This window comes from Macadamia integrifolia, chromosome 7 (genome assembly GCF_013358625.1).
Source record: "Macadamia integrifolia cultivar HAES 741 chromosome 7, SCU_Mint_v3, whole genome shotgun sequence".
NCBI classification, from domain to species: domain Eukaryota; kingdom Viridiplantae; phylum Streptophyta; class Magnoliopsida; order Proteales; family Proteaceae; genus Macadamia; species Macadamia integrifolia.
The window spans coordinates 36397609-36422687 of record NC_056563.1 but is presented as its reverse complement, the minus strand read 5'-3'; the positions used below and the strand labels follow the sequence as shown (position 1 = coordinate 36422687).

The 25079-nt window shown below is 39.6% G+C and overlaps 1 protein-coding gene across 1 annotated transcript in view; it reads right to left on the bottom strand.

Moving 5' to 3' along the window:
• The window catches only part of LOC122083173 (stromal processing peptidase, chloroplastic), a 139067-nt gene that overhangs the window by 9540 nt on the left and 104448 nt on the right, over positions 1-25079 (bottom strand). The window contains exons 20-23 of the mRNA XM_042650883.1: positions 16822-16942; positions 16659-16739; positions 11801-11902; positions 11304-11454 (exon numbers count right to left, since the gene is read on the bottom strand). Coding sequence (XP_042506817.1) covers positions 11304-11454; positions 11801-11902; positions 16659-16739; positions 16822-16942 — 455 coding nt within the window. The remainder of the gene's footprint in view (positions 1-11303; positions 11455-11800; positions 11903-16658; positions 16740-16821; positions 16943-25079) is intronic.

Below are 25079 nucleotides of genomic sequence, written 5' to 3'. Positions count from 1 at the left end.
TCGACCTCCCAAAGCTCCCCGACCCGCTAATCTGCTTTTAAGAGAGTTCCCCACTTGATTATCATTCAGGAAAGCTAACTAGTGTTTGACGGTTGCTTAACCCCGGGTTATTAACTATGGTCAGATAGGGTTACTTAACCCCTAAGCTACCTAACCCAGGTTTGCCTTGGTTGAGTTAACCGTTAGAAGATTTGACCATGGTCAGGTTAACCATTGGGAGAGGTTAACTCGAGTTGAGTTAGCCGTTATGGCTTCGGTCAGGTCAGCACCCACGCAAGGTAGTCGTGCTTATGAGGAGGAGACACGTGGACGCCCATTTGAGCTGCTCGACCAATCGGGAAGATTCACATCTTCTATATAAAGAACACCCAGCCACCCCTAGACTCTCAATCGACTAAAATACAGAAATGGAATGAATAATTTTGGATTTGACTTAAGCATCGAAACCTGGTCCTAAAGTCTCCTTCGGGCCAGCCTCTAATCTGTGTTGCGCAGGTTCGTGTGATTTGGAGCCGTGCAACAACAGTGATCATCGTCCCAGTTTATCAAACTTGGATCCACATGCTCTAAAGTGTATCTTTTGAGTTACGTACTACAAATGGTTATCGTTGGATCATTGTTATTGCCCTACATTTCAGAAATATTTTGTTACTGGTGATGTATTATTCTTTGAGATTGTTTCTTATCCAAATGAGTCTGTTGTTATGTCTGACATGGATAATGATTTTCCCTTATATGCTATTCTAAATTATTCTCCACAGGTTATTGCAGATATAGTGGTGCCACCACCACCTTCCACAGTTGTGCCTCCACCACCATTCGGTACAATCGTCTACACTCGTCGTCCTTGTACAGATCCACACCCCCTCTCTCTACGGTTCCTACCTCATCATCTTCATCTACAGTCCCTGATCCAAGCATTTCCATTTCTGATATTGATGTTCCCATTGCACAACGTAAGGGTGTTCGAAGCTGTACCCAACATCCAATTTCCAATTTTGTTTCTTATTCTGGTCTGTCTTCCTATTTTCATACTTGTTTTCCACTTCGTCTTGTCTTCCTATTCCTAAGTCTGTTGCAGAGGCATTGTCTAGTCGTGGCTGTAGGAGAGCTATGGAAGAGGGGTTATTGGCATAGGATACAAATCATACTTGGGATCTTGTACCATTACCTCTGGGTAAGTTCGCTATTGGTTGTCGATGGGTTATGTTGTTAAAGTAAACCTCGATGGTTCTCTTGCTCGATTGAAGGCTTGATTAATGGCCAAAGGCTACGTACAGGTGTATGGTGTTGATTATCTGGATACTTTTTCTCTTGTGGCCAAGTTGGCTTCTGTTCGTATTTTGATATCTCTGGTTGCATCTTCTCATTGGCCGTTATATCAACTCAATGTGAAGAATGTTTTTCTTAATGGTGTTTACATGAAGAGGTTCATATGAAGTAACCACCATGGTTTGTTGCTCAGGGGGAGTCTGATATGGTGTGCAAACTAAAGAAATCGATGTATGCTTTGAAGCAATCTCCTCGAGCATGGTTTGGCAGGTTCACTAATGTGGTTCGTGAATTTGGTCTGCCCAGGTGTGATAGTGATCATTCAGTGTTCTATCGGAAGTCTGGCACAGGAAAGATATTCTGATTATTTATGTTGATGATATTGTCATCACTGGAGACGATTTTGAAGGGATCTAAAGTATGAAAACACATCTACAGCAAAAGTTTCATACTAAGGATCTAGGACGGTTGAAGTATTTCTTCGGTATCAAGGTTGCTCAGTTAACAAAAGGTATTTCCCCCTCTAAGAGGAACTATGTTCTAGATTTGCTAAAGATACCAGAATGTCAGGGTCCAAGCCTTTGGATACTCCTATGGATCCATATGTGAAGCTTACAGTTGAAAGTGGTGACTTGTTAGATGATCCTGGGAAGTATCGAAGATTGGTAGGAAAGCTTAATTATTTGACAGTGACTAGGCCTGATATTACCTATTCTGTCAGTGTTGTGAGTCAGTTTCTTTCGTCTCCACGAACATCTCATTAGGATGCTGTTATTCGTATTCTATGATATCTCAAGAAGGCTCCAGGTCATGGTTTGCTTTACTCTAATCACATGGTCACATTGAGGGTTTCTGTGATGCTGATTAGGCTGGGTCTCCTGTTGATAGACGATCAACTACTAGGTATTGTACGTTTCTAGGTGGTAATCTTATGTCTTAGAAGAGCAAGAAGCATGCTGTTGTGGCTAGGTCTAGCGCCAAGTTAGAGTATTGCGCAATGGTTCATGTCAATTGTGAGTTGATGTGGGTGAAGCAGTTATTGACAGAACTTAAGTTTGATAACGAAGCTGCGATCCATATTGTGTCTAATCTAGTGTTCCATGAGAGGACAAAACAAATTGAGGTTGACTGCTACTTTATTCGAGAGAAGCTACAAGGAGTTATTTCTATGAGTCATGTTTGCATAGGCAAGGTTCAAGGTATCGGGTTTTGACCAGGTTCTGACCCTTAGGGAGACCGAAATTTTGGTCGAAACCTAGGAAATTTCGGTCAAAACCTAGGAAATTTCGAGGAAACCAGTGAATTTTTCCCTGTTGGGTGGAAACTTTGGTTTCGACCCCCAAAATGTGTTTTTTTTACTTGATTTTTTGTGTACATCCTATTTTAGATATTTCTAACACATTAACATAATTAGTTTCAAAGAAAAAACACAAAGTCATACTTATGGGGTGAACCAAAAGTTTGGTAATGTACGTTGATGTCGTTGGCTGAAAGTATGAAACTATACTACATAAGTACATCGTCTACACTATATATAGTCTACAATCTACATAAGTACATAATACAAAGGATCCAAAATAAGTAATAATATTACATCATAATGAGTTACCTCTCAACACTCAATAGTCAAGTGACTCAACACTCAACATTCAACACTCACATTCAACACTTAACACTCAACACTCAGCTAACATATAAAAAATTTACATCATTCTACTCTATTTAAAACTATATTCTATAAAAAAAATTGATTTTTGGGGAAGATGGGACTTATGGTCCAAGCTGCCTTCCTTAGGTAGATCTTGAGTGTTTTCCCAAGTTTCCCACTTCTCAGAGAAAAAATAATGGGAGAGAGTCGAATTTTTGAGAATAGAAGACTTGGTAAGCTTTTTATATAGGGGCCTGGTTAGACCCAATCAACTGGTTCAGTCGAAATTTCCCACATTTCGGTCGAAATTTGAGAATTTTAGTCAAAACATGTCGAAACTTGTGACTCAGGCTATATGGTATCGGAGTCCTGGGATACCATCAAATTGTGAGAAATTTTGACGGTATTGGTGGAAACCTTGAACCATTCGCACAAGAGAACAAGATGTATTTTGACTATTGGTGGAAACCTTGAACCATTCACACAAGAGAACAACTTGCCAATGTTTTCACTAAGTCTGTGGGGAGTGGTAGAGTGGACTATATTTGTAACAAGTTGGGCATGATTAACATCTATGCTCCAGCTTGAGGGGGAGTGTTAGTAGTCCATCGTGAGTCCTGCGCAAGTCGTAGGCTCCTCCCTCGGTGTTTTCCTAGTCCAACTAGGATTGATGTCTAAATTAGAAGCTAGCAAGTTTATGTTAGTTTTATATGATGTTTTGGATTCCTATTCCTAGTAGGACTTATATCTTACTTGTAGTAGGACTTGTAATAGCTGATTTGAGCTCTCTATATAAGGAATAGAAGTGGGCAGCCCCAATCTAACTATTGGAACTTCCTTGCACAAATCGCAGGACTCTCCCTCTCTTTCTCTCTTTTATTTTACAACCTCTACACAACTGTTCATAGTGAACAGCCTCATATTTTCTCTATTTCTTCTTTTCTGTTTCATTATTCAATACTCCTGTTGAGCCTTCAAAACCATAAGGTTAAGGTTTCTTGTAGGTTTAGATCTGTTTCAGATGGCAAATTATACTTCATTTTTGGTCCTATTAATCTACTTCCAGAATCATTTGTTTCCTTGGTAACTCAGAATCCAGATCTGTTATCTAAATTGATCTCAGATTTAAATTCAGGTATGCCTGTCCAATTAGATTATGCATTTGGATTTCGGATTCAATTTTGTATTCTGACTTAATTCCAGAAACAACTCTAGGGGTCTCCCTTCCCTTGCATTGCCCTCTCTCTCTCTCTCTCTCTCTCTCTCTCTCCTTTTGAGTCGACTCGAACTTCACCTTTGGTGGCGAGTTTCTTCCCACCGGGGGTCTTCTTTGTGGTTTGATCCATATGCCTCGAATTGATGAACAAATCTCTGAGTTTTTCAGATCTGGAAACTTCTTGCTAGTTTGTCGATTTCTTTTGAGATCAGAAGTCATGGCGGGTTCAAATGATACTACTGCATTAAGTATTTTGGATGAAGTGAGTCGTGGTACTCATAGTGACTGTACTTTGTTCCCCGCTAGCTCCATCAAGTTAGATGAGAGCAATTACATGATGTCTAGATCCTGATTTTTGCAATCGATTTTCGTGGTTATTCGAGGTATCTCACAGGTGAAACTGAAAATCCTACAGCTGCTGGTTCTGTTCATAGAAAATGGAGTTACTTAGTCTATTGAAAACTCCCTGGTTATGTCATTCCTGTTGAATTCAATGAACCCTCATTTGCTAGGGGTTATCTTTTGATGGACACAACCACCAAGATTTGGAAGGTGGCTAAGGATACTTATTCCCAGGAAGGGAATGATGCGCAGGACTATGAGTTGAGGAAGAAGATTCATAAGACAAAATAGAAAGAGCTGAAACTTTCCAAGTATTATTATGAGTTGTGAGGTATGTGGCAGGAGCTGGATTTTTACAATGACTGTCAGGTTGTTCCCCTGTTGCCACTGCTCTTTCAAGAAGCGTGAAGACAAGCTTTGGGTGCATAAATTCATGGTTGGTCTGAGCATGGAGTTTGATCAGATACTGGCACATGTCCTTAATCGTAACCCCTTTCCTTAACTAGAACAGGTCTACTTCATGGTTCAGTCTAAAGATAGCCACTGTAATGCCATGCTACAGACTATTACACAACAACGGTCAGCCTTGTATTCTGGTCAAGGTACTAGATCTGTGAAAGATCTAGTATCTTGACATTACACAGTATGGTGGTCGACCTCCTGCAGAGAAAGAGCCTATGAAGTGTGATTATTGTGGTAACCGGTAAGGAGAGGGCACACTAGAATTTTGCTGGAATCTTCATAGGCAGCCAGCCAATTCCATGGAAACTTCATGCTAACAACTCCTTATGGTACCCATGTTTCCAAAGTGGATGAGATAAAAGAGGCGGCTGTCAATCATTTCAAGCTCTTGCTCAACCCGGATCCTTCCCCAGTCTTGCCCATTCCTGAGGGGCTTATAAATAAACTTGTTCCAGACAATGTTGCTTCAATGCTCTGGGCCATTCCCTCTGATGAAGAGATAACAGTTGCTATCCTCTTCCACAAAGCCAGCAAAGCTCCCGGGCCTGATGGATTCAGTATGAGCTTCTCCAGCTCTGTTTGGGACATCATTAAAGAGGATCTTATCAAAGCTGTCAAGAGCTTTTTTTTCAATCCTAGTCAGATCAAGGTTATCAGTCATACCTTCCTCTGCCTCATCCCTAAGAAGGAGGGTGCTGACACAATGAACGACTTTAGGCCGATCTCTCTATGCAACCTCCTATACAAGTTTATTGAAAGATCCTTGCCAACCAGATAAAGACCATCATTAACACTCTTGTTAGTGATAACTAGTCTGCTGATGAGCAGATTTATGTGTGAAATCTAGGGTATAAAAGCATGCATTTTACATATTTAGAATGGAACTACCTTCGGTTTTACTCCTTTTTGCAGGTTTTATATTTTCAAGGCCTTAAGGACTATCGAGAGCCGTCTCTCCAATTTTATACGTAAAGAGGTCCAGTTTCTTTTCATGGTTGCGAAGAGGACGAAATTCTGAGCAAGATGGATATGTTGCATTAAAAATACACATCCATTTGGTCACCCATACAAGTGATTATTCTTTTTGGGTCAGAAAAAGAATAATGGATCAGAACTAAACCGAGATGCAGAATCAGCCCGTCTGCAGTTGTCTCAGGGGTATAAGAAATATTCTAAGATGCCAACAAGGATCGATGGACCCCCCATTGAGTGATTGAAGATTCATTTTTGGTAACAACTACCTAGTGTAGTTGATGAATTGTGGTGTGCAAAAATCCCTTGCTCACCAGGAGGTCTCAAGTTCGAACCTCTTAATTGCTGTTTTTTTGGAAGATTTTATGTCTCTTATTTTCCACTTACTTAAAGACAAGGGGCACAGACGGAATTTTCCATTAAAATAGAATATTGTCCAAATCCAAGCAAGAAAAATCGGCCAAGGGGGGTTTCTTTCGCAAGAAGAGAGAAAAAAAGGAAAGAAAAAAAAAGAGAAATAAATCCTATCTAAATCGTGTGTCTCTCCTCCACATCATCAACAAAGATGTCCAAATCTTCAAGCAAGAATAGAAAATCATCTAAGGTTGTGCGCAAGTTTGAAGAAGAGAGAGAAAAAAGGAAAGAAAAAAAAAAGAAAAAGAAAAAAAAGAAAGAGGAAAACGTTGGGGATTTCCTACCTTTTCTCTCTTCCCTCCACCTCATCACCAACGCCCTCCTGTATTCCCTATAAAAGAAAATCATTCAAAGGGGGGAGGGGGCGTTCTCTTTCCTCTAGTCTTCTAGTTTTTTTTTTTAGGCTTTCTCTCTTTCTCTAGTTTTCTCTTTCTTTAGCTCTAGGTTTTTGCTTTAAACACTTTTGTAATTTCATTTTATTCAATTAATGCAAGCACTTTTGTTTTTGATTCAATTTTTTATTTTTATTGTTTAACTAATTGAAGTTGTAATTTTTTATTTCTAGTTCTAGGCTTAGTTCTAGGTGACAAGAGCAAGCTGTGGAGCACTTCTTTTCAAGTTCAGTTTTTCTCTTCATGCTTTGTTTTCTCTAGCACTAGCAATTTTAGATTTGGGTTATTCCAGATCTGATTTTTAGTACTAGTAGTATTTCAAATCTCAATCAAATTTTCAAGTTCAAGTAAGTAGGCTTCTACAGTAGTCTTCCCACCCCCTCTCATTCCCTCTTCTTACTACCCATCATTCTTAAAGTAGGTTTTAAATTTTCAGCTTTTACATTATTGCTTTCCCTTTTCCCCAAGGTTCATGGCTAGATTATGCGTTGGCTTTGCCCCTCTCTAGTCATAGAACCATCCTTTTATTTTGATTATTTATATTGCATCCCTTCCCTTAAAGCCAAGTAGAAAAGCCCTTGTAAGAGTACTCTCTGGTTAAGTAGGGGAGCTCATATTATTTATGGTGCCTTCCTCGGGCTAAGTAGCGATACCTACTTGTGTGCCTCTCTCTAGCTTTATTCCTTTTTTTTAAAATTTTTTTTTATCTACTTTTCAACACTTTTTATTTCAGTTATTTGCTACTTTTGATGCTGCTGCCCCCATTGGTGCTTCCCTCTCACAAGATGAGTTATCTCTTCCGCGTCGTCTGATGACCAAGTTAAAGCCTTCATCTTCATCTGCTGTTGTTGCCGCCTATATGCTGGTTACCTTTGAGTCCCACTCTGACATGTGGGGCCCTACCCATTGTCTATCTGTGTCTGGATATCAATGGTTTGTAACTTTTATTGACTGTCATACTCGGCTTACTTGGATCTATTTGTTGTGCAATAAGAATGAAGTTTTTCACTGCTTCCAATTATTTCATCGCTTGGTTCAAAACTAGTATGATGCTAGAATAAAAATTTTGTGCACTGATAATGGTAAGAGTATGTGGATAATACTTTTTTAATCTTATCTGGCTTATCATGACATTGTCCATCAGATTGGCTGTGTTGATACACCAACACAGAATGGAGTGGCTAAAAGGAAGAACATACACTTTTCAGAAGTTGCCAGGTCTCTTATGCTTGAGATGCATGTACCAGCACAATCTTGGAATGAGGCAATCCTTACTATTGCATATCTTATTAATCAAATGCCGTTACAGGTCTTGGACTCCCACTGTCCTATTGAGGTGCGTATTGGATCTTTCTCTTTTGTGGCTCCTCCCAAGGTGTTTGGCTGTGTCTATTTTTCTCGTAATCATCACCTCCATGGCAAGTTTGATCCATAGGGTCTTCAGTGTATTTTTTTTTGGGTACTCTTGCCACACAAAAAGGTTACTAGTGATATCACCCCCTTCTCGTCATCTGGTAGTAATGATCATTGTGGTGTTTCATGAGACAGAAGCCTAATATCCTTTGTTGGCACCTCTTCAAGGGGAGTATGCTACTGTAAGGGAAGATGTGCCAATGGTGGTTTCCCTGAATTGCAGTCCATTTTTTAAGGAAGAGGAGAACGTGGTTGAGAAGGGGATGATGCCAGACAGTTCTTTTTAAGGGGAGCCAAAATCTACTCAGAAGGAGCCATTATAAGTGTATTTTCGTTGAAAAAAAAAGGAAACCACTACCACTGTGCATGGCCGAAGTCCTCTGATCTAGAGTCCAACATCTTGTCAGGTAGTCTAAGTCGCAGTGGGGCTGGGCTAGGGATGTAAACGGATCGGAAAGGATCGAATTTGGATCATCCCTGACGGGATACAAATACTCCTAAATGGATATGGATGCGGATCGAATTCGAATTTTCGACCATCCGTTTGCTCTCTAACTTGTGTAATACAAACCTTCCTCCCCCCCCCCCAATAAATACAATTTTCTCTTAATCCATCTTTCTAAGTTGTCTTAGCTCTTTTCCTCATTCTCTAGAACCTATCTAAACTTCAAGAACCCTCAAAATCATTAATTGATTATCTAATCGGATCGGATAATTATTTTCCAAAAAATTTGGATTTGAATCTGGATAACCCTAAACAGATACGGATGCGGATTCGAATTCGGATTTCAGCAATCCATTTACATCCCCTAACCTCTTCCCTTTTGATGTCAACGTCCTTCTCCTGATCACCCTATTTCTAATGTTATGTCATATAATTCCATATCTCCTTCCTATCATGTTTTTTGTGTACTTTGTCCTTTGTTTTTATTCCTCATAATTGGTAGGAGGCCATTGTAAGATCCATGGTGGAAAGATGCTATGGACGAAGAAATGAGGACACCTAGGAAGAATATCACATAGGACTTGTTAGCTCTACCACCACATAAGAATCCTATGGTATGCAAACGGGTCTTTACAATCAAACAAAAGGTGGATGGAACTGTGGACAAGTACAAAGCTAGATTGGTTGCCAAAGGATTTACTCAAACTTATGATATAGACTACCAAGAAACGTTTGCCCCGGTTCCCAAGATAAATAGCGTCCGAGTCATGTGTAGTAAACTTAAGGTGGGAGCTACAACAACTCAATGTAAAAAATGTTTTCCTTCATGGTGAGCTTAGGAAGAAGTGCACATGGACATCCCTCAAGGTTTTTCTGGTATGGAGACTCAAGGGAAGGTATGCAAACTGAAGCAAGCATTGTATGGACTCAAGCAATCCTTAGACCATGGTTTCGTCGCTTTCACAGGGCTATGGTATCAATGGGGACAAAAACATAGTAGTGCTAATCATACTCTACTTATCAAGCGAGCTGGTGATCAGTTACTATCCTCATTATATATGTTGATGACATTGTTGTCATTGAGAGTGGTCCTGCTGAAATAGCTAAATTGAAGACTTACTTGGGCAATGAGGTCGAGATTAAAGATCTGGGGTAAGTTGCGGTACTTGATATTGAAGTGGCTCATTCTACTAGATGTGTATCTCTCTCTCAACAAAAGTAGCACTAGACCTCCTTTTCGAGATTGAAATGTTGGGGTGCAAGCTAGCTGATACTGCCCTTGAGGCCAATCCTCACGTCAAGGGCAAAGATGGTGAACTAGTTGATAAGGATTGATACTAGAGACTAGTTGGCCAACTTATCTATTTGTCCCATACTAGACCAGATATTGCCCATGATGTTAGTTTAATGAGTCAGTACATGTATGGTTCCTATTCTTCTCATATGGATGCAACGTTCTGTATTTTCTACTACTTACTCTAGGGAAGGGCATTCTGTTAATGCCTTATGATCATATGCGTGTAGATGCATATATTGATGTGGACTAGGCTGGCTCCCGAGATGATTGACGGTCCATGTTAGGCTACCATACTTCTGTTGGTGGCAACCTTGCCGCATGGCATAGCAAGAAGCAGGTAGTGGTGGCTAGATCTAGCGCAGAGGCTCAGTTTCGAGCCATGATGCATGATATTTGTGAGTTACTTTGGCTTTAGAGTTTTCTTTAGATTTAGTTGTGCCTATTCAAGTGCCTATAACACTGTACCATGACGGCAAATCAGCTATTATCATTGCTCATAACCTGGTTCATTATGATTGCACAAAGCATGTAGAGATTGACAAGCATTTTATCAAAGAAAAGCTGGAGCAAGGTCTTATATACATTGCTTTTGTAAGGTTTGGAAATCAGTTAGCAGATGTCCTCATGAAAGGTCTTAGTAGCATGGTTTTTCATCCTGTTTTGTGCAAGTTGGGCATGTGTGTCCATGCATCAACTTGAGAGGGAGTGTTGTAATATGTGTATAAGGGTAGAATTGTCCATAGGGGCATTATTGTACTTGTCCTAGTATCTCAACTATTATATATACAAATGGGCTGGTGTCGGTTTGATACAAGTCATTCTTCCACAAATTGCCACCATGTATTAGTTATAATGATAAGAGGACTCCAACTTGCCAAACTGTATACATTGTTTAAAGCAGGGATCACCAGCACACCTCTACATAGATATGAAGTGACTGGCAACATGCAACTAACTCCCTTCAGATGAAGCACTTGAAATAGCCTGTACGGCGATTCAATGTCCCCAAGAAGTCAAATCCTACAGAATCTACTCCCATAAAGTGATTTCATGGCCGGTTTGCAAGGAACATGAGTCGGATAAATCCAGATATCTTATTTCATATCATGTGCTTTGCAATTAAGGACTAAGGTGTCAAAGAGATGCTACTGGGTGTCCTTCAATGAAGTCTAAAGGTAAAAAAAGGGCGTACCCAGTGCATACCCTTACCCCTGGCTTTGTGGATAGACAGCTTCCTGACTCGAACCTGTGACCGGTCACAATGGAGCAACCTCACCGTTGCACCAAGGTCTGCCCTCTCAATGAAGACTAAAATTATCTTTTTCCATATTTTGGTATAGATACATACTGTTATGAAAGCTGAATACTCTTAATAGCTATATATATGTCGAGATTTGACACAGGTAATGCGAGAGAGAGAGGTGTCTTACTGGATATCTCTTCACCAGCCTCAGCCCCAGCAATTCCAATGCATGAAAATAAGGAATCCTCATCTACCTTCAAATGCTTATATGCACAGTATATGTCTTCAATAGTGGCAGCTTCATATAGCAGAGGAAGGTCTTTAATGCATGATATATCCTGAATCCCATTAGAAAAAAAAAAAAAAAAAAAAAAAAAATGTGGGCATCAGCCAATGACTTTGGCAATAAGTAGTACATAGATGCCACTGAGACAATAATGAACTATCAGAAATCTCATACTGTTAATAAAATTCATGACCCATTTGAAATTAGAATATTATCTTTCCTGATTTATTTGCAAAATGATGGTGTAGCCAATTCTATGCGTATTTGGAACCTCACTAGTCACAATGTTAACTATGGCATTCAAAGAATTACATGATGTAAAATAGAACAATGCCATCTGCAGAATGCAAGAGATATAGTCAAATATTGAAAGTCCCATTGTTGTATTCAAGCTTTACCTTCCTAGGAACAGAAGCGGACTGCAAGTGAGCTAGCAATCCAAGCCAGTAAGCATTTGACTTGGTTTCAGCTTCATGTCTCATCAGCAGAGTCCGTTTTGCCTGCCACAATTAAACCTTCAGCAGTTAATGGCTCTGACGACATCCACCTATACATGGAAAATTTTTCCTTTTTATCTGCCCCCACCCTGGGGGTTTAGAAGATAATATCAAGCAAAGATCATTTTCATCCTTAGCTGTAAATTTCGTTTCAGTGGGCATTCCACTTTGGTGATTGATTTCTTCCATTCTGCTTGGAAATTTTGGTATATCTTTTTCGGTGAATAAATATATGTAGTGTATCAAATATATATGGTTAGGGGGAATACACAAACACACACACAGATGTCTGTTAAACAAACTCATGGTTCATAGCATGTCCTCAAAAAAAAAAAAAAAAAAAAAAAAAAAAAAAAAATGATTGATAGCAAAACTGAGTAATATAGCAAGAAAATAGGTGAAGAAAACCAAGGGAGCAGAGAACAACCACACACTCACACACATGCACACACATGCACGCATAAACATTAGAAAACACCCAACATCTCTCTTACACGGGACCACGAAATGGACTGATTCACGGCAGGTATGGAGGGTGGTGACAACAGGATGGCAGAGTTGTGGTGCTTGAAAGTGAATTGGAGCCTCCATGAGAAAAGGAGATGGGATTCAACAACAAAGCTTATTTCATAAAGGATAGAAAACATTGTGTCAACATTTCTCTCTCCATGTACATTCTCACAGAAGCTCAAAAATGGTAATGGCACTTTGCCGGAGGAAGAGGGAGAGAGGCAATGATGCTCGGATGGAAGAAAAGGAGTAAGAAATGCATAATCTGAAAAAGCATTTTCAGTTGAAAGAGTCAAATTTGCTGGAAATTCCGACAAATTCCATAAATGTGTAAAACTGAAATGAAAAGCACTAAAACATATCATTTTAGCCACCAAAACTGATATTTAGGCCTAAAGTTTGTAAACTGATCTGAAATTCACCACTAAGTCTTCATCATCATTGAAGCATACTCCCACCTGTTGGATTGACACGAGGATAGAAGGACACCTTAAGAATAACAAAAGCAGAAGAAAGAAGAAGGGTTTAGCCAAATCATCCTCTTTCACAATCCAATAGCTAGGAGAAGTCTATAGTAGTCAAATAGTCTTATTTTTTAACTAGATGAGAAGATAGGTTATCTTGTAAGGATTGCAAGATTATACCAGGGGAGAGCTTAGCCACACATCATAGATTAATGACCTTAGCTATGTGATTTAAAACACTGAATTGTACGAGATGTGAGCCTATTTGCCCTAGGATACAATGGTGGAACTTAAAGGGTGAAAACTGAAAATATTTACTGATAAATTAATATCACATCACATGGAAGTGGTGGATTAGATGATGACCCTAATATGAAGGTCTACCCCCCTCCATCTTGCAGCCCCCCTTGACTTCTTTATTTTTGTTGCCCTTGAGCTTGGTGTATTCCCCCTCCCCCCTTTATTGTTTTTATTTTTCTCTATTCCTCCCATTTTCTTCTTCCCCTGTTTAAGGTCTTTGTATATTCTTTCATCTCCAATGAGAAGATTAAAGAGAGGTGGACTAATAATTTCTACAGTCTACTAAATGAAAATAATACCATTAGTATCTTAGAAGGGTATAAACAAGTATTAAAGTATTGGAATCGATCGCCGTATCGGTTGGATAAGTTTAAGATACGTATCTAAGAATATTGTACCGTAACAAAGATACACTAACGATACACACAGAACTGGACAAGATACACATTTTTATACACTTCAGCATAAAAAATTAAAAAAAATTAAAAATAAAATAAAAATAAAATAAAAAAATGCATAAACAGTAAAATGGAGAACACCATATTGAAAGACGAGTATTCAATTGAAATTGTTCATGATCAACGTATAATTTAGTCATGCATTTATACTTTGTTATTCACAATAGATCTAAGAAATATTTTCTTGTTTGAAACTCTCACATTTTTGGGAAAAAAAGTGTGAATCTAAGCTAGAAATCTTATTTTTCCTATGATTCTTAGTTACATCATGTATGTTTAACCTAAATGCTTGATGCATTTGTAAGAAAGTCACCTAAGATGGATGATTTAACAAAAACCGTGAGGGAAGACAAGAACTTTTTGTTTCCTTTGAAGTTTTCTTCAATTATTGAGAAGTTGAGATCTAAGGTTTAAGAGATGGCTTCACAAGTGTTAGATCCTTGCTTCAGAGCTGTTTTTCCCCAATTGATCAAAGCCCTATGGTGATTTGTAGCAAAAAGATGGATTTATCCAACTTTTTTCAAGCTAAGAAGTCCCAAAAGCTCGCCTCTGTCTTCTCTTTTTCATAACTGATGTGTTAAAACATGTTTATGCCAGTTTTAAGTAAAGTATTGAGATGCATCGAAGGGTATACGAACCAATACACTTAAACTTTCATTTATTAGGCAAAGGTACGTATCGATGAGTATCGATGGGTATCGTATGGTATGTTACACTACAATACTTATCAATACCCAATTTTTTTGTAAAATACATGTATCATATTACACCGATACGTATAGGCCAATACGGTATGATATGCACCGATACTTTAAACCATGGGCATAATAACCATCAAGACACTACAAAATGGTAGCTATATATGGAAAATTAGGGTGGCTGAAGTAAAAGAAGCCTTGTAAAAGATGAAAATTGGTAAAGTAGTAGGTCCAGGGGGTATCACAAAAGAGGTTTGGAAGAGTCTAGATTTTGTGGATTATCATGGCTAACTAGGTTATTCAATAAGATCTTGAGCACAAGAAAATGTCGGATGAATGGTGAAAAAGCATTGTGGTGCCGATTTATAAAAATAAAGGTGCTATTCAAAGCTAAAATAATTATAGAGGTATTAAACTCATGAGCCATTCCATGAAATTATGGGAGAAAGTAATTGAAGCTCACCTGAGACATAATACCAATATTCTGAATAACCAATTTGGTTTTACGCCAGGGAGATCAACAACAGAAGCTATTTATTTACTTAGGAGACTAATAAAAAGATTCCACGTATATAGGAAATATCTACATAGATTCTATATTGATTTAGAAAAAAAAAAAAACCTACAATAGATTCCAAGGGATTAATTTGGCATGTTTTAAAGAAGAAAATACTTCAAGTAAATACACGGACATAATTAAAGATGTATATTTATATAAGAAAATTAAATATATGTATCATGAAATGATTAGCCTAAGAATTGTGAGGATGATATTGTTCAAAGAATTAGAATAGGGTGGATGAAATGAAAGGGTGCATCTGGAATGCTGTGTGATCAACGAATCCCTTTAAATCTAAGGAAAAATTTATCCACATGTTATATGACCAGTAATGACATATGGGGCTGAACGTAGGGCAGTAAAGAAAAAATTCATGTGGCTAAATTGAGGATGTTGCGGTGGATGAGTGGTAAAATTAGGAAAGATCAAATAAAGAATGAACAAATTAGAGCAAACCGGTGTGTTGCCCCTATTCATGATAAGGAGCGAGAAACTTATCTAAGGTGGCATGGACATATGCAATGGAGGCCTTCAAATGCTCCAATTTGAAGGAGTGATTTATTTCAAATTGAAGGAGATAAAAGAGCTAGAGGTAGGTCTAAAATAACCATAGGAGATGGTGAAAAAGACATATATAGCTTAGGACTGGGATCTTGTATGGCTTTTGGATAAAGTGAACTGGAGGAATAGGACTTATGTAGCCGACCCCATTTAGTGGGGATAAGGCTGAGTGGGTTGTTGTTGAGTTGTATCCTGTATCACAATCCAGTCTGTCCATGGGCATATCTTCTGCTTAAGACTTCAAATCCTTTCACTACCTCAACAAATGTGCTTTCCATATTTTTCCCATCAACAATAACAACCATACCCTTATCCCAACTTAATGGGGTTGGCTACATGGATCCAATACGTATCAAAGTAAAAAAAAAAAAGCAGAATAAAAGAAATGCACACGGAACTAAAAGGCGATACATAGCAGTAAAATAGATAGCATCCTAGGAACATCCCCTATAAGGGGTCGGCTACACAGGCCTTTGTCCTCCACAACGGTCTATATGTGGTCATACACTCATACTAGAATCCAGCCGTACCATTTGCATATCTTTCCTAACCACTTTGTTAATTCCTATCCTTCACCAAATAATTTATCACTGTTAGAGTCCTTGATTTTCATTGAATATCATCAATCCATAGGCTAGATTCTACTATGTTTGGTCATCTATCATTGTTTCCCTTAATTTCCATGGAAACACATTCATTCCTGGTCTATCCCTTATGGGTTTGTCATTATCCATCTTGCACCTTCATCTCAGCTAGGTTTACTGTAAAAATGATTAAACTTTAAACATTAATTGTCCAATAATTTACTCCATAAAGAGCACTAATTATTAGACTATACATACTTTATGAAGCAAAATGTTGGACAACCAGGACAACACCACAAGTTCTTAGTGTAAGCAAAAGCCAAGATGATATAGTTTAGATGGATACTAAATGATTATAAACAATAAGAAGGATAAAGGATCAAAAATAAATAAATAAATAAAAAGGTGAGGCTAAGAACTCCCCATCGAGAAATTAATTTTATACTGCACAGATACCCATTAGCATCGTTACAGAAAAGAACCTATATCTAGTCTTGATGAAACACAATCACCACAAGTAAATTTTTTTCCCTTTCTTTTGCTTGAACTAGACCCTTGACAAAAAAAATAGCTAAATCCGAGTTCCATAACGAGAAGACACGGTAAGAGGAAAGAAACTACCAACCCTATCCAACTCTCTTTCAGCAATCTTGTTGCTGTGCAAACCTCTAAGTACATTCTTGCATGCTTCTACAGCTTTATGAACCTGAAAGCTAGAAATGTTGGTGAGGTAAGAGATTGATGGAAACAGAAATTACATGCAAAAGGTACAATGAAGGAAAACAGACCTTGCCAGGAGTTGACGTTACTGAGATCACATACCACCCAAGATTCAGCCGATCAAAAAGATTCAATTCAAAGGATACATCGTATGTCAATCCAAGAGAATCCCTAACTGTAGTAAAAAGCCTGTGCCAACAAATCAAGGAGAAATTTCCCATATTTAATCAATAAATGAAAACAACTTCAGCATTGACCTTCTGAAAAAAGATGTTGCAAAAAAACAAACAGAAGGCCTGATCATCATATATGGAAGCTTGTACATCCCTGGAGATCATTCTTTACCATGGTTTACCAAACTGCTTCAAGCTTCAAACAATGATGGCTCTTCCTCACAAACTCCATAATTCAAGGGAGATCATGCAAATGTACGGAACAACGTGAGAAAATTTAAGTCATTGTATGGACTCATTTACCAACCTTCCCCAACACCCCCCCTAAAAATAAAAAAGAACAAGAAGAAAGCCGTTGCATGGGCTGCTTTCGACACTTCTTGTTGCAGAAAAAACACAAATAACACACTGATTTCTAGTGGAAATAAAGCCTTGGGTAGGGTTCTATACAAGTTGGGTATGGTCCAATGGGATTTTATTATAGTAAGCCACTTTAATGAACATAAAATATGGGTAGGAGGAATGAATAGTTCCTGTTATTACTGTTCTAATCCATTAACTTTCTGACATCGATTTCTCAAAGTCCTACTTTGAGCCTGTTTTCTCAAAATCTCCAGTCCTTATGTAATTTTTGACATCTGATTTCAGTTTAATATTCTTGCAGTTATCAGATTATTCCAGATAAAATATCATTCTCTTTTTTCTTTTATTTTTTTTGGGTGAATGATAAAATTTCATTCTCTCATTTCTAATTAAAGGTCATTAGTTTTCTGATATCGAATTGTGTTCTTACCTGCTTCTCAGGTTCCACATTCAAGTAGGATTTTTATATAGTTCAGAATCTAGTCATCATAATCTTATTTAACTTTGTAGAATTGTTCTCCAGCTCATAACTGACCTTCAACCAGTTGTTGATTTCTCCTACCCATATTTTAGGCCAATTAAAGTGGCCTATTACAATAAAAATCTCTTGGACCAAAGGCCCAACATGTACAAAACCCAACCCGAGGCTTATTTCCACTAAAAAAAGCCCACTTCAGTGTTTCATCTGCCTCACTTCTCTTTGGTGCTATTTTTGGAAGGTTGCAAACTTATTATGCAACTTGATTTTGCTGCCCCATGAAATCTAATTCAATTCCCTTCCAACAAGATCAATATCTAGCAATTACGAGCTGTATTAGGAAGCTTATGCCCCATTTAGGTAGGATTCTTCTGAGTTGTTGTTGTTGTGTCCCTCTCCTTTTACTTTCCTTTTGATGTTACTTTTCTTTTTTTACTTTACAGGGATCCATGTAGCCGACCCCATTTAGTTGGGATAAGGCTGAGTTGTATTGGGAAATTTATACCTAATTTGTTATTAGTGTAAGTGTGTGGCGAGATTTATAGATTAGGAAGTTTATTTTGGTTATGAATTAATGTAACACTAAATACTCTCTCCAAGCCACCCCCTTTGATAATGAAATCTCCACAACTGTCCTCTCCACAAAGCAAATAAAGCCCCTGGGCCCGATGGCTTCATCATGGGTTTCTTCTCCTCCAGCTGGGACATTATCAAGGGTGATCTCATTAAAGCAATGAGAAACTTCTTTTTCCATCCCTCCCAGTTGGGACATTATCAAGGGTGATCTCATTAAAGCTATGAGAAACTTCTTTTTCAATCCCTCCCGAATCCAAGGGATAAACCACACTTTCTTGCGTCTTATCCCCAAGAAAGACGGAGCCACCTAGGTGGACTTCAGGCCTATCTCCCTTTGAAATCGCTTATACAAATTCATTACAAAAATCCTCGCCAACAGGATTCAGCTAGTCGTTGACTCTCTTGTTAGTACTAATCAATCTGCCTTCATAGCTAGTAGAAGCATTTCTAATAACATCATCTTATGCCAAGAGGTTCTCAGGGGTTTTGATAGAAAATTCCATTCCCCTGCAACCCTCCTTAAGATCGATATTCATAAAGCCTTTGACTCCATCAAGTGGGATTTCATTTCAAAGGTGATTCATGGTATGTATTTTCCTCCCATCTTTATCAACTGGATACATTATTGTATTCTTCCCCCCGCTTTTCAATCCTTGTAAATGGCAGCCCGACTAGTTTCTTTCCCTCCACAGTAGGCATTAGCCAAGGTTGCCCTTCTCTCCCTTCCTATTCTCCCTTGCCCTTAAGGTCCTCTCTAGATCCATCTAATCGTGCACGGACCTCCATCTCATCTTCCCCCCCCCCGCCTTCCCGCCCCAAAAAATGCAAAGCCCTCAAGCTTACTCACCTTGCTTTTGCTAATGATCTCATAATATTCTCTAAGGCTGATCTAAGGTACATCTTTGGAGAGAAGTTGCCTTTGCAAAGAAGGATAGTAGCACTTATAGATGAAGGATTTGGTCACAGGTCGTGCTATTTCATAATTTCTATTTTATATTAAATATAATATATTCTTATTGAATTCAATAAAAAATAAAGCACACTATATAATAATATATAATATATAGATAAGATTCCTGATTAGGTATGTGTAACAATTTCAACTTAATCCTATGTGTGAACGTAGTGACAGCAATTCAATTATGTGGATTTGTGATGCTTGGGCATCAATGTTTAGGCCATCCTTATTTTTTGTTATAAGGAAATAATTACCTCAGTTATTAAGCGACGGAGAGAAAACTCTTTTGGCCGCCGCTATGGAGCGGCTCATGGCCTGGCTGCTTCCCCGCCCTTCACCTCCCTTATCCTTATCTCATCCTTTCCCTTGCACCCTCTCTCATTTTCTCCTCCACTCTCTTTATTTTCTTATGTTGTAACCTGACAGTCACTGAGAGGGGGGATGAATCAATGAATTCAATTCCAATTTCCAAACTGTCGTAAAAGCTAACTTGGAAAACCCTATATCGTTCGCACACAGTCGTATGCACACTCAGTCTCTCATAGGCACTTCCAAGTGTGCACACCAATTTCGCATTCCACGCACTTCATACAGGATACAGTATAAAGAAAAAGCCACACCCACAAAATAAGGATTTTCTATGAAGTTTGGCAGGATTCCTACGTCCCCGGAGCAGTGCCTGTTAAGGTTTCGTACCTACTCAATACACTACTTTAACTGCACCTACAGTTGGGAGCACCCACACCTAGTTTTCCCAACATATAGCTAGAAAGCACACAAGGTGTCGGTACAAATTGCAATGCCCATTGCAAGGGAACACCCACTCCCAATGCTTAGCACCCACTAAGCACTCAGTACAAGATACATAATAAAATTGGGCTTATACAATATGCCCTATAGTCAAGCACAGGCTAGCATGCATACATAACATTATCAACTACACCTAGCATACATGGAACATCACAAATAAAGCTTGTAACGTAAATCAAGGCTAAGAGAGTCTCACAACCCTTAATAGGTGTTCTTAGAGATGTCTCAGAGCAAGTCTCTGCACATTGGAATCTTCAACTCCCCTTTTTATCATAGTTGTCAAGGTCCCGCCTTGGCATCCAAGAGGTTTGCCTGGAGCCTAGGCAACTGTCAACTTATAGCACTATATGCAGCCTTATATTTTTTGACCTTATTTATTTCATATTTTATACTTTGTTATTTCATTTACTTAAGATATTATTCATAAATAAGCAAATACCCCCCATTTGAATCCAATAAAAATAGTTTAAAAATCAAATTCCAAAATGGAAAAAAGTCAACCCCCCGGTCCAAGAACAAAAATTGGATTTTTGGTTCGAGGGCGATTTTCAACTTTCGAATGCTAAGGTTTTTCTCAATTATGAAAATTTGATAAATATTATCATAGTAGAACATTGCAAAAAACCAAATGTCCGGTAAAATAATCTTTTGTTTTGATGTCAATAAAATTATTTCAATTCAGGTGATTTAACAACATTCACAAACTTTAAAATAAGTTTGACTGGAACATAACTTTGACATAATAACTCAGATTTAAGTAATCTTAGACTTGTTGGAAAGCTAGTTTTGTGTTATACCTAATACAAAAAGTCTCATCTAAAAATAAAATCATTTGACCAATAAAACTTATTATAGAAGAAGAGCATTTCTTTAAATGCCAATAAGTCATGTTGATTTTTTGACTTGATGTGAGTGTGACCATGTTGATTTTTATGACTTGATGTTACTTAATGTTGACTGGTTTTTTATATCATAGGATATATATTATAACATACAAAATAACTTTAGAAGATAGGGGAAATAAAAAATAACACATGGGCGATTTGATTGCCATGGCAACGCCATAGTGGACGATCACTGCCAAATCGATTAGCCACCCCTCCACCGCCTTGGGTCGCCATGACGCCATGACGCCATGACAACTATGCTTTTTATAGGAAAATTGAATCTTCAAGTAGGCACTGCAAGCATGAGCTCTCACACCTCTCCCCTTGCATTCTTGAACTTTAACGCACAAGGAAACCCTAGCTTGCTCTTCTCCCTTCTTTTCTCACTTCTTTTGGTTTGGAGTCAATGCACCATTAACATAGCTCAACAACCTTCCAAAGCAGCTTTAATGGAGTAGAAAATACCTCCCAAAAACATCAAACCCCATTCAATGGCACACACACAAGGGGGAACTTTTCTCTCAAAATCTGTGGTCTTCTTCACTTCAGAACCCTCATATCAGCCTTCCATTTGGTAGATGATGAAATTATGAAAAAATTGCAACTTGAATGGACCAATATGGCCCTGTGGTTAGAAAGTTATGACACATTCAAGTTGGACCAACCAGAAATAGGAGAATGGAATCTTTTCTGAGCGGCATGGGGTGCGTTGGCAATGCAGGGTACGGTGGCGAGCATCTCAACCGTTGGATCAGTCTCATGTGGCGCCTTTAATCTCAACCCTTAGATTAGTGTAACAGATAATAGATCTCAGCCGCAAGATTGACATCTATGATGACGCGCAAGGTTGACGTCATGCCAAATGCGTTGACGTTGCATCATTGGCTAGCGCAGCACAATTAAAGGAGGGCTATTGGATTGCCTTATTAAATCTGAACCGTTCAGCAACTGTTTAATCAAGACCTTAAGACCACTAGACCAAGTAAGATTCAATCGATTGGAATCTTCATACACCTAGGTCTCCTCCCTCCCTTGCGGCATCGGTGGAGACTTTAATGTGATTCGTTTCTCTAATGAGAAACTTGGAGGGTCCCTAGCTGCCCCTTCATCCGTCGATGCCTTCAATTCCTGTCTTGAGGACATTGGTCTGAATGACCGCAGATAGTCTGGAATCAAATTCTCTTGGCACAACAAACATAGTGGCACCAATAGAATTACCTGCAAGTTAGACTGTGTCCTTGTCAATGAAACTTGGCTTACCACTTTCCCCTCTTCCCATGCCACTTTTGATCTCCCTGCCATCTCTGACCATAGCCCTATCTCTCTCCTTGTCCAGCATTACATCTTGTTTGGTCCCAAGCCATTCAAATTCTTTGACATGTGGAATCACCACTCGGGGTTTCTTCCTCTGGTTCACACTTCCTGGGATATTCATGTTCAGGCTTTCTCCTCTCCCCTAACTGCCCTCGCTCGAAAGCTTAAGAATGTCATGTTGGCCCTCAAAGCTTGGAATCTCTCAACCTTTGGCAACATATCCTCTCAAGTCTCTCTTTGCAAAAATAATCTTGCACCCATCCAAGCCCGCCTTATGCTTTGACCATCTCAGCCCCCTTCTTGCTGAGGAGGAGAAAGCCTCCTTTGTTGAGCTCTCTTTCCTTTTTGCCCAAGAAGAGATTTTCCTCAAGCAAAAATCCAGAATCAAATGGCTTGAGCTTGGTGATTCTAACACTGCCTATTTTCACCACTCCCTGAAGGCTAGATCTAACTCCAACTCCAACTCCAACTCCATCCTCAAGCTCGCTTCCAGTGATGGCTCCTCCCTCTCCCATCCTCAGGCCATCAAGGATGAAGCTGCTGCCTAATTTTCTTAGATCCTTCATTCCCCATCTACTGCTTCCCCCTCCTTCCCCAGTGGCGTCCTCAACAAATTTGTCCCCCCCCCACCTCCTTGCCCCCTTCATGCCATCCCCTCTTCTGAAGATATCAAGACAACCATCATCTCCCACAAAGCAAACAAAGCCCTCAGCCTTGTTGGGACATCATTAAAGCTGATCTTATCAAGGCCGTTAGAAGCTTCTTCTTCAATTCCTCCCAAATTCAAGGTGTGAACAACACCTTTCTCTGCTCAATCCCGAAATCTGAAGGAACCTCCTCCTTATCCAATTTTAGGCCCATCTCTCTATGCAACCTTCTGTACAAATTCACTCCAAGATTCTTGCCAACCGGCTTCAGACAATGATTGATTCTTTGGTTAGTCCTAACCAATCAGCCTTCATTGCTGGTAGGAGTATTTTGGACAACATCCTTCTTTGTCATGAGATCATTAGAGGCTTTTCCAGGAAGTCCCATTCTCTGACTGCCCTCCTCAAAATTGATATCCATAAAAAATTTGACACAATCAAATGGAATTTCATTGTCATGACCTTACACGAGATGGCCTTCCCCTTATCTTTATCCACTGGATCCAATCCTGTATTTCCTCCCCACACTTCTCTATCCTTATTAATAATAGTCCGACTGGCTTCTTCCCCTCCTCTGTGGGTTTTCACCAAGGCTGCCCCCTCTCCCCTCTCCTCTTCTCGCGGACCTTGAAGTCCTTTTCAGATCAATCCAACCTCCACCGATAACCATCTTATCTCTCCCATTCCCAAATGCAAAACTCTCAATCTAACTCATATCACTTTTGCAGAAGACCTAATGATTTTCTCTAGGGCTGGCCCCGCCTCCATTATATCCTTCCATCCACCTGTTCGAATCCCTCTCCGACCTCAAGGTCAACAGCCTCAAGTATTGCCTCTTCTTACCAGGTGTCTCCGACTCTACCTCCGCCTCCCTCCTCAACTTAACGGAATTCTCCCTGGGTTCCTTTTTGGTTAAATACCTTGGCCTCCCTCTCATCACAACAAGATTGTCGGTTCACCACTGCACTCCAATGTTTGACCTTGTTAAAAAGCGCCTTCAACTTTGGAAAGGTGAGCTCCTATCCTTCGCGGGTCGGCTTACACTCCTTTCTTCCTCTGGAAAGGTTCCGACATTCCCAGCTTCCTTCACCCAATCCGTTGGGCCTCCATCTGTCTGCCCCTCCGTGAAGGTGGTTTGGGGATCCGTAGAATCAAAAAATCCAGCACTATCGTCCTCCTCAAGCTTATCTAGAAGCTTGTTTCCAAGCATAACAGTATCTGGGTCTCGTGGGTCTACTCCACTCTCCTCAAAAGAGACTCCTTCTGGACTGTCTCCCCTTCCCCCAACTCCTCTTGGGTTTGGCGCCAACTCCTCAACTGCTGGACAAGCGCTTTGTGTGCCATGAATTCTTCCATAGATGGCTCCTCCACCCTCCTAGATAATTGGCACCCTGAGAGGATCCTTTTTGAGGTTATTGGTTCTCGATCTGTTTACTCCTCCAAATCAGCCAGAGATATTCCAGTTGCCTCCATCATTCAGAATGGTGCTTGGTCCCTTTCCTCTCCCCCCTCCCTCTCCTTCCTCTGGCCCTCCCTTCCCCCTCTTACTCCTAAGGCTTCCCATGATTGTGTTCTCTGGACCCAATCCCCCTCTCGTCGTTTCAGCTCCACCTTAGATTAGAACTTCATTCCCACTAGAGGCCTTGCAATTCTTTGATATAAGCTTTTTTGGTTTCCTGGTCACATCCCTCGTCACGCTTTTACTACCTGGAGAGCCATATCCAACTGCCTCCTCACCCAAGCTTTCCTCATCCATCACTATATCTAGGTCTCTCTTGCCTGTTGCCTCTGCTGGAATGGCATTGAAGATTGCAATCACCTCGTCTTTGAATGCCCTTTCTCCTCTATTTGGAAGCGTGTTCTCTCCTCCTGCCGGCCTGCTAGAAGACGTCTTCTCCCACTTTCCTAGGAATATATTTGGATGGACATCACCTTTGCCAGTAGATCGGTTTGCGACCTAGCTGGGAAATTAGCTTTTACGGCTACCATCTCCTATATTCGGATGTAGCGCAACCTCTATAGATGGAATTCCAACTCTAGATCTCTCCATTCGATTTGTGCTGTCTCTCCCATTAGATTTCAGTCTAATTTTTATTCCCTGAGGAACAGGCTTATGTTGT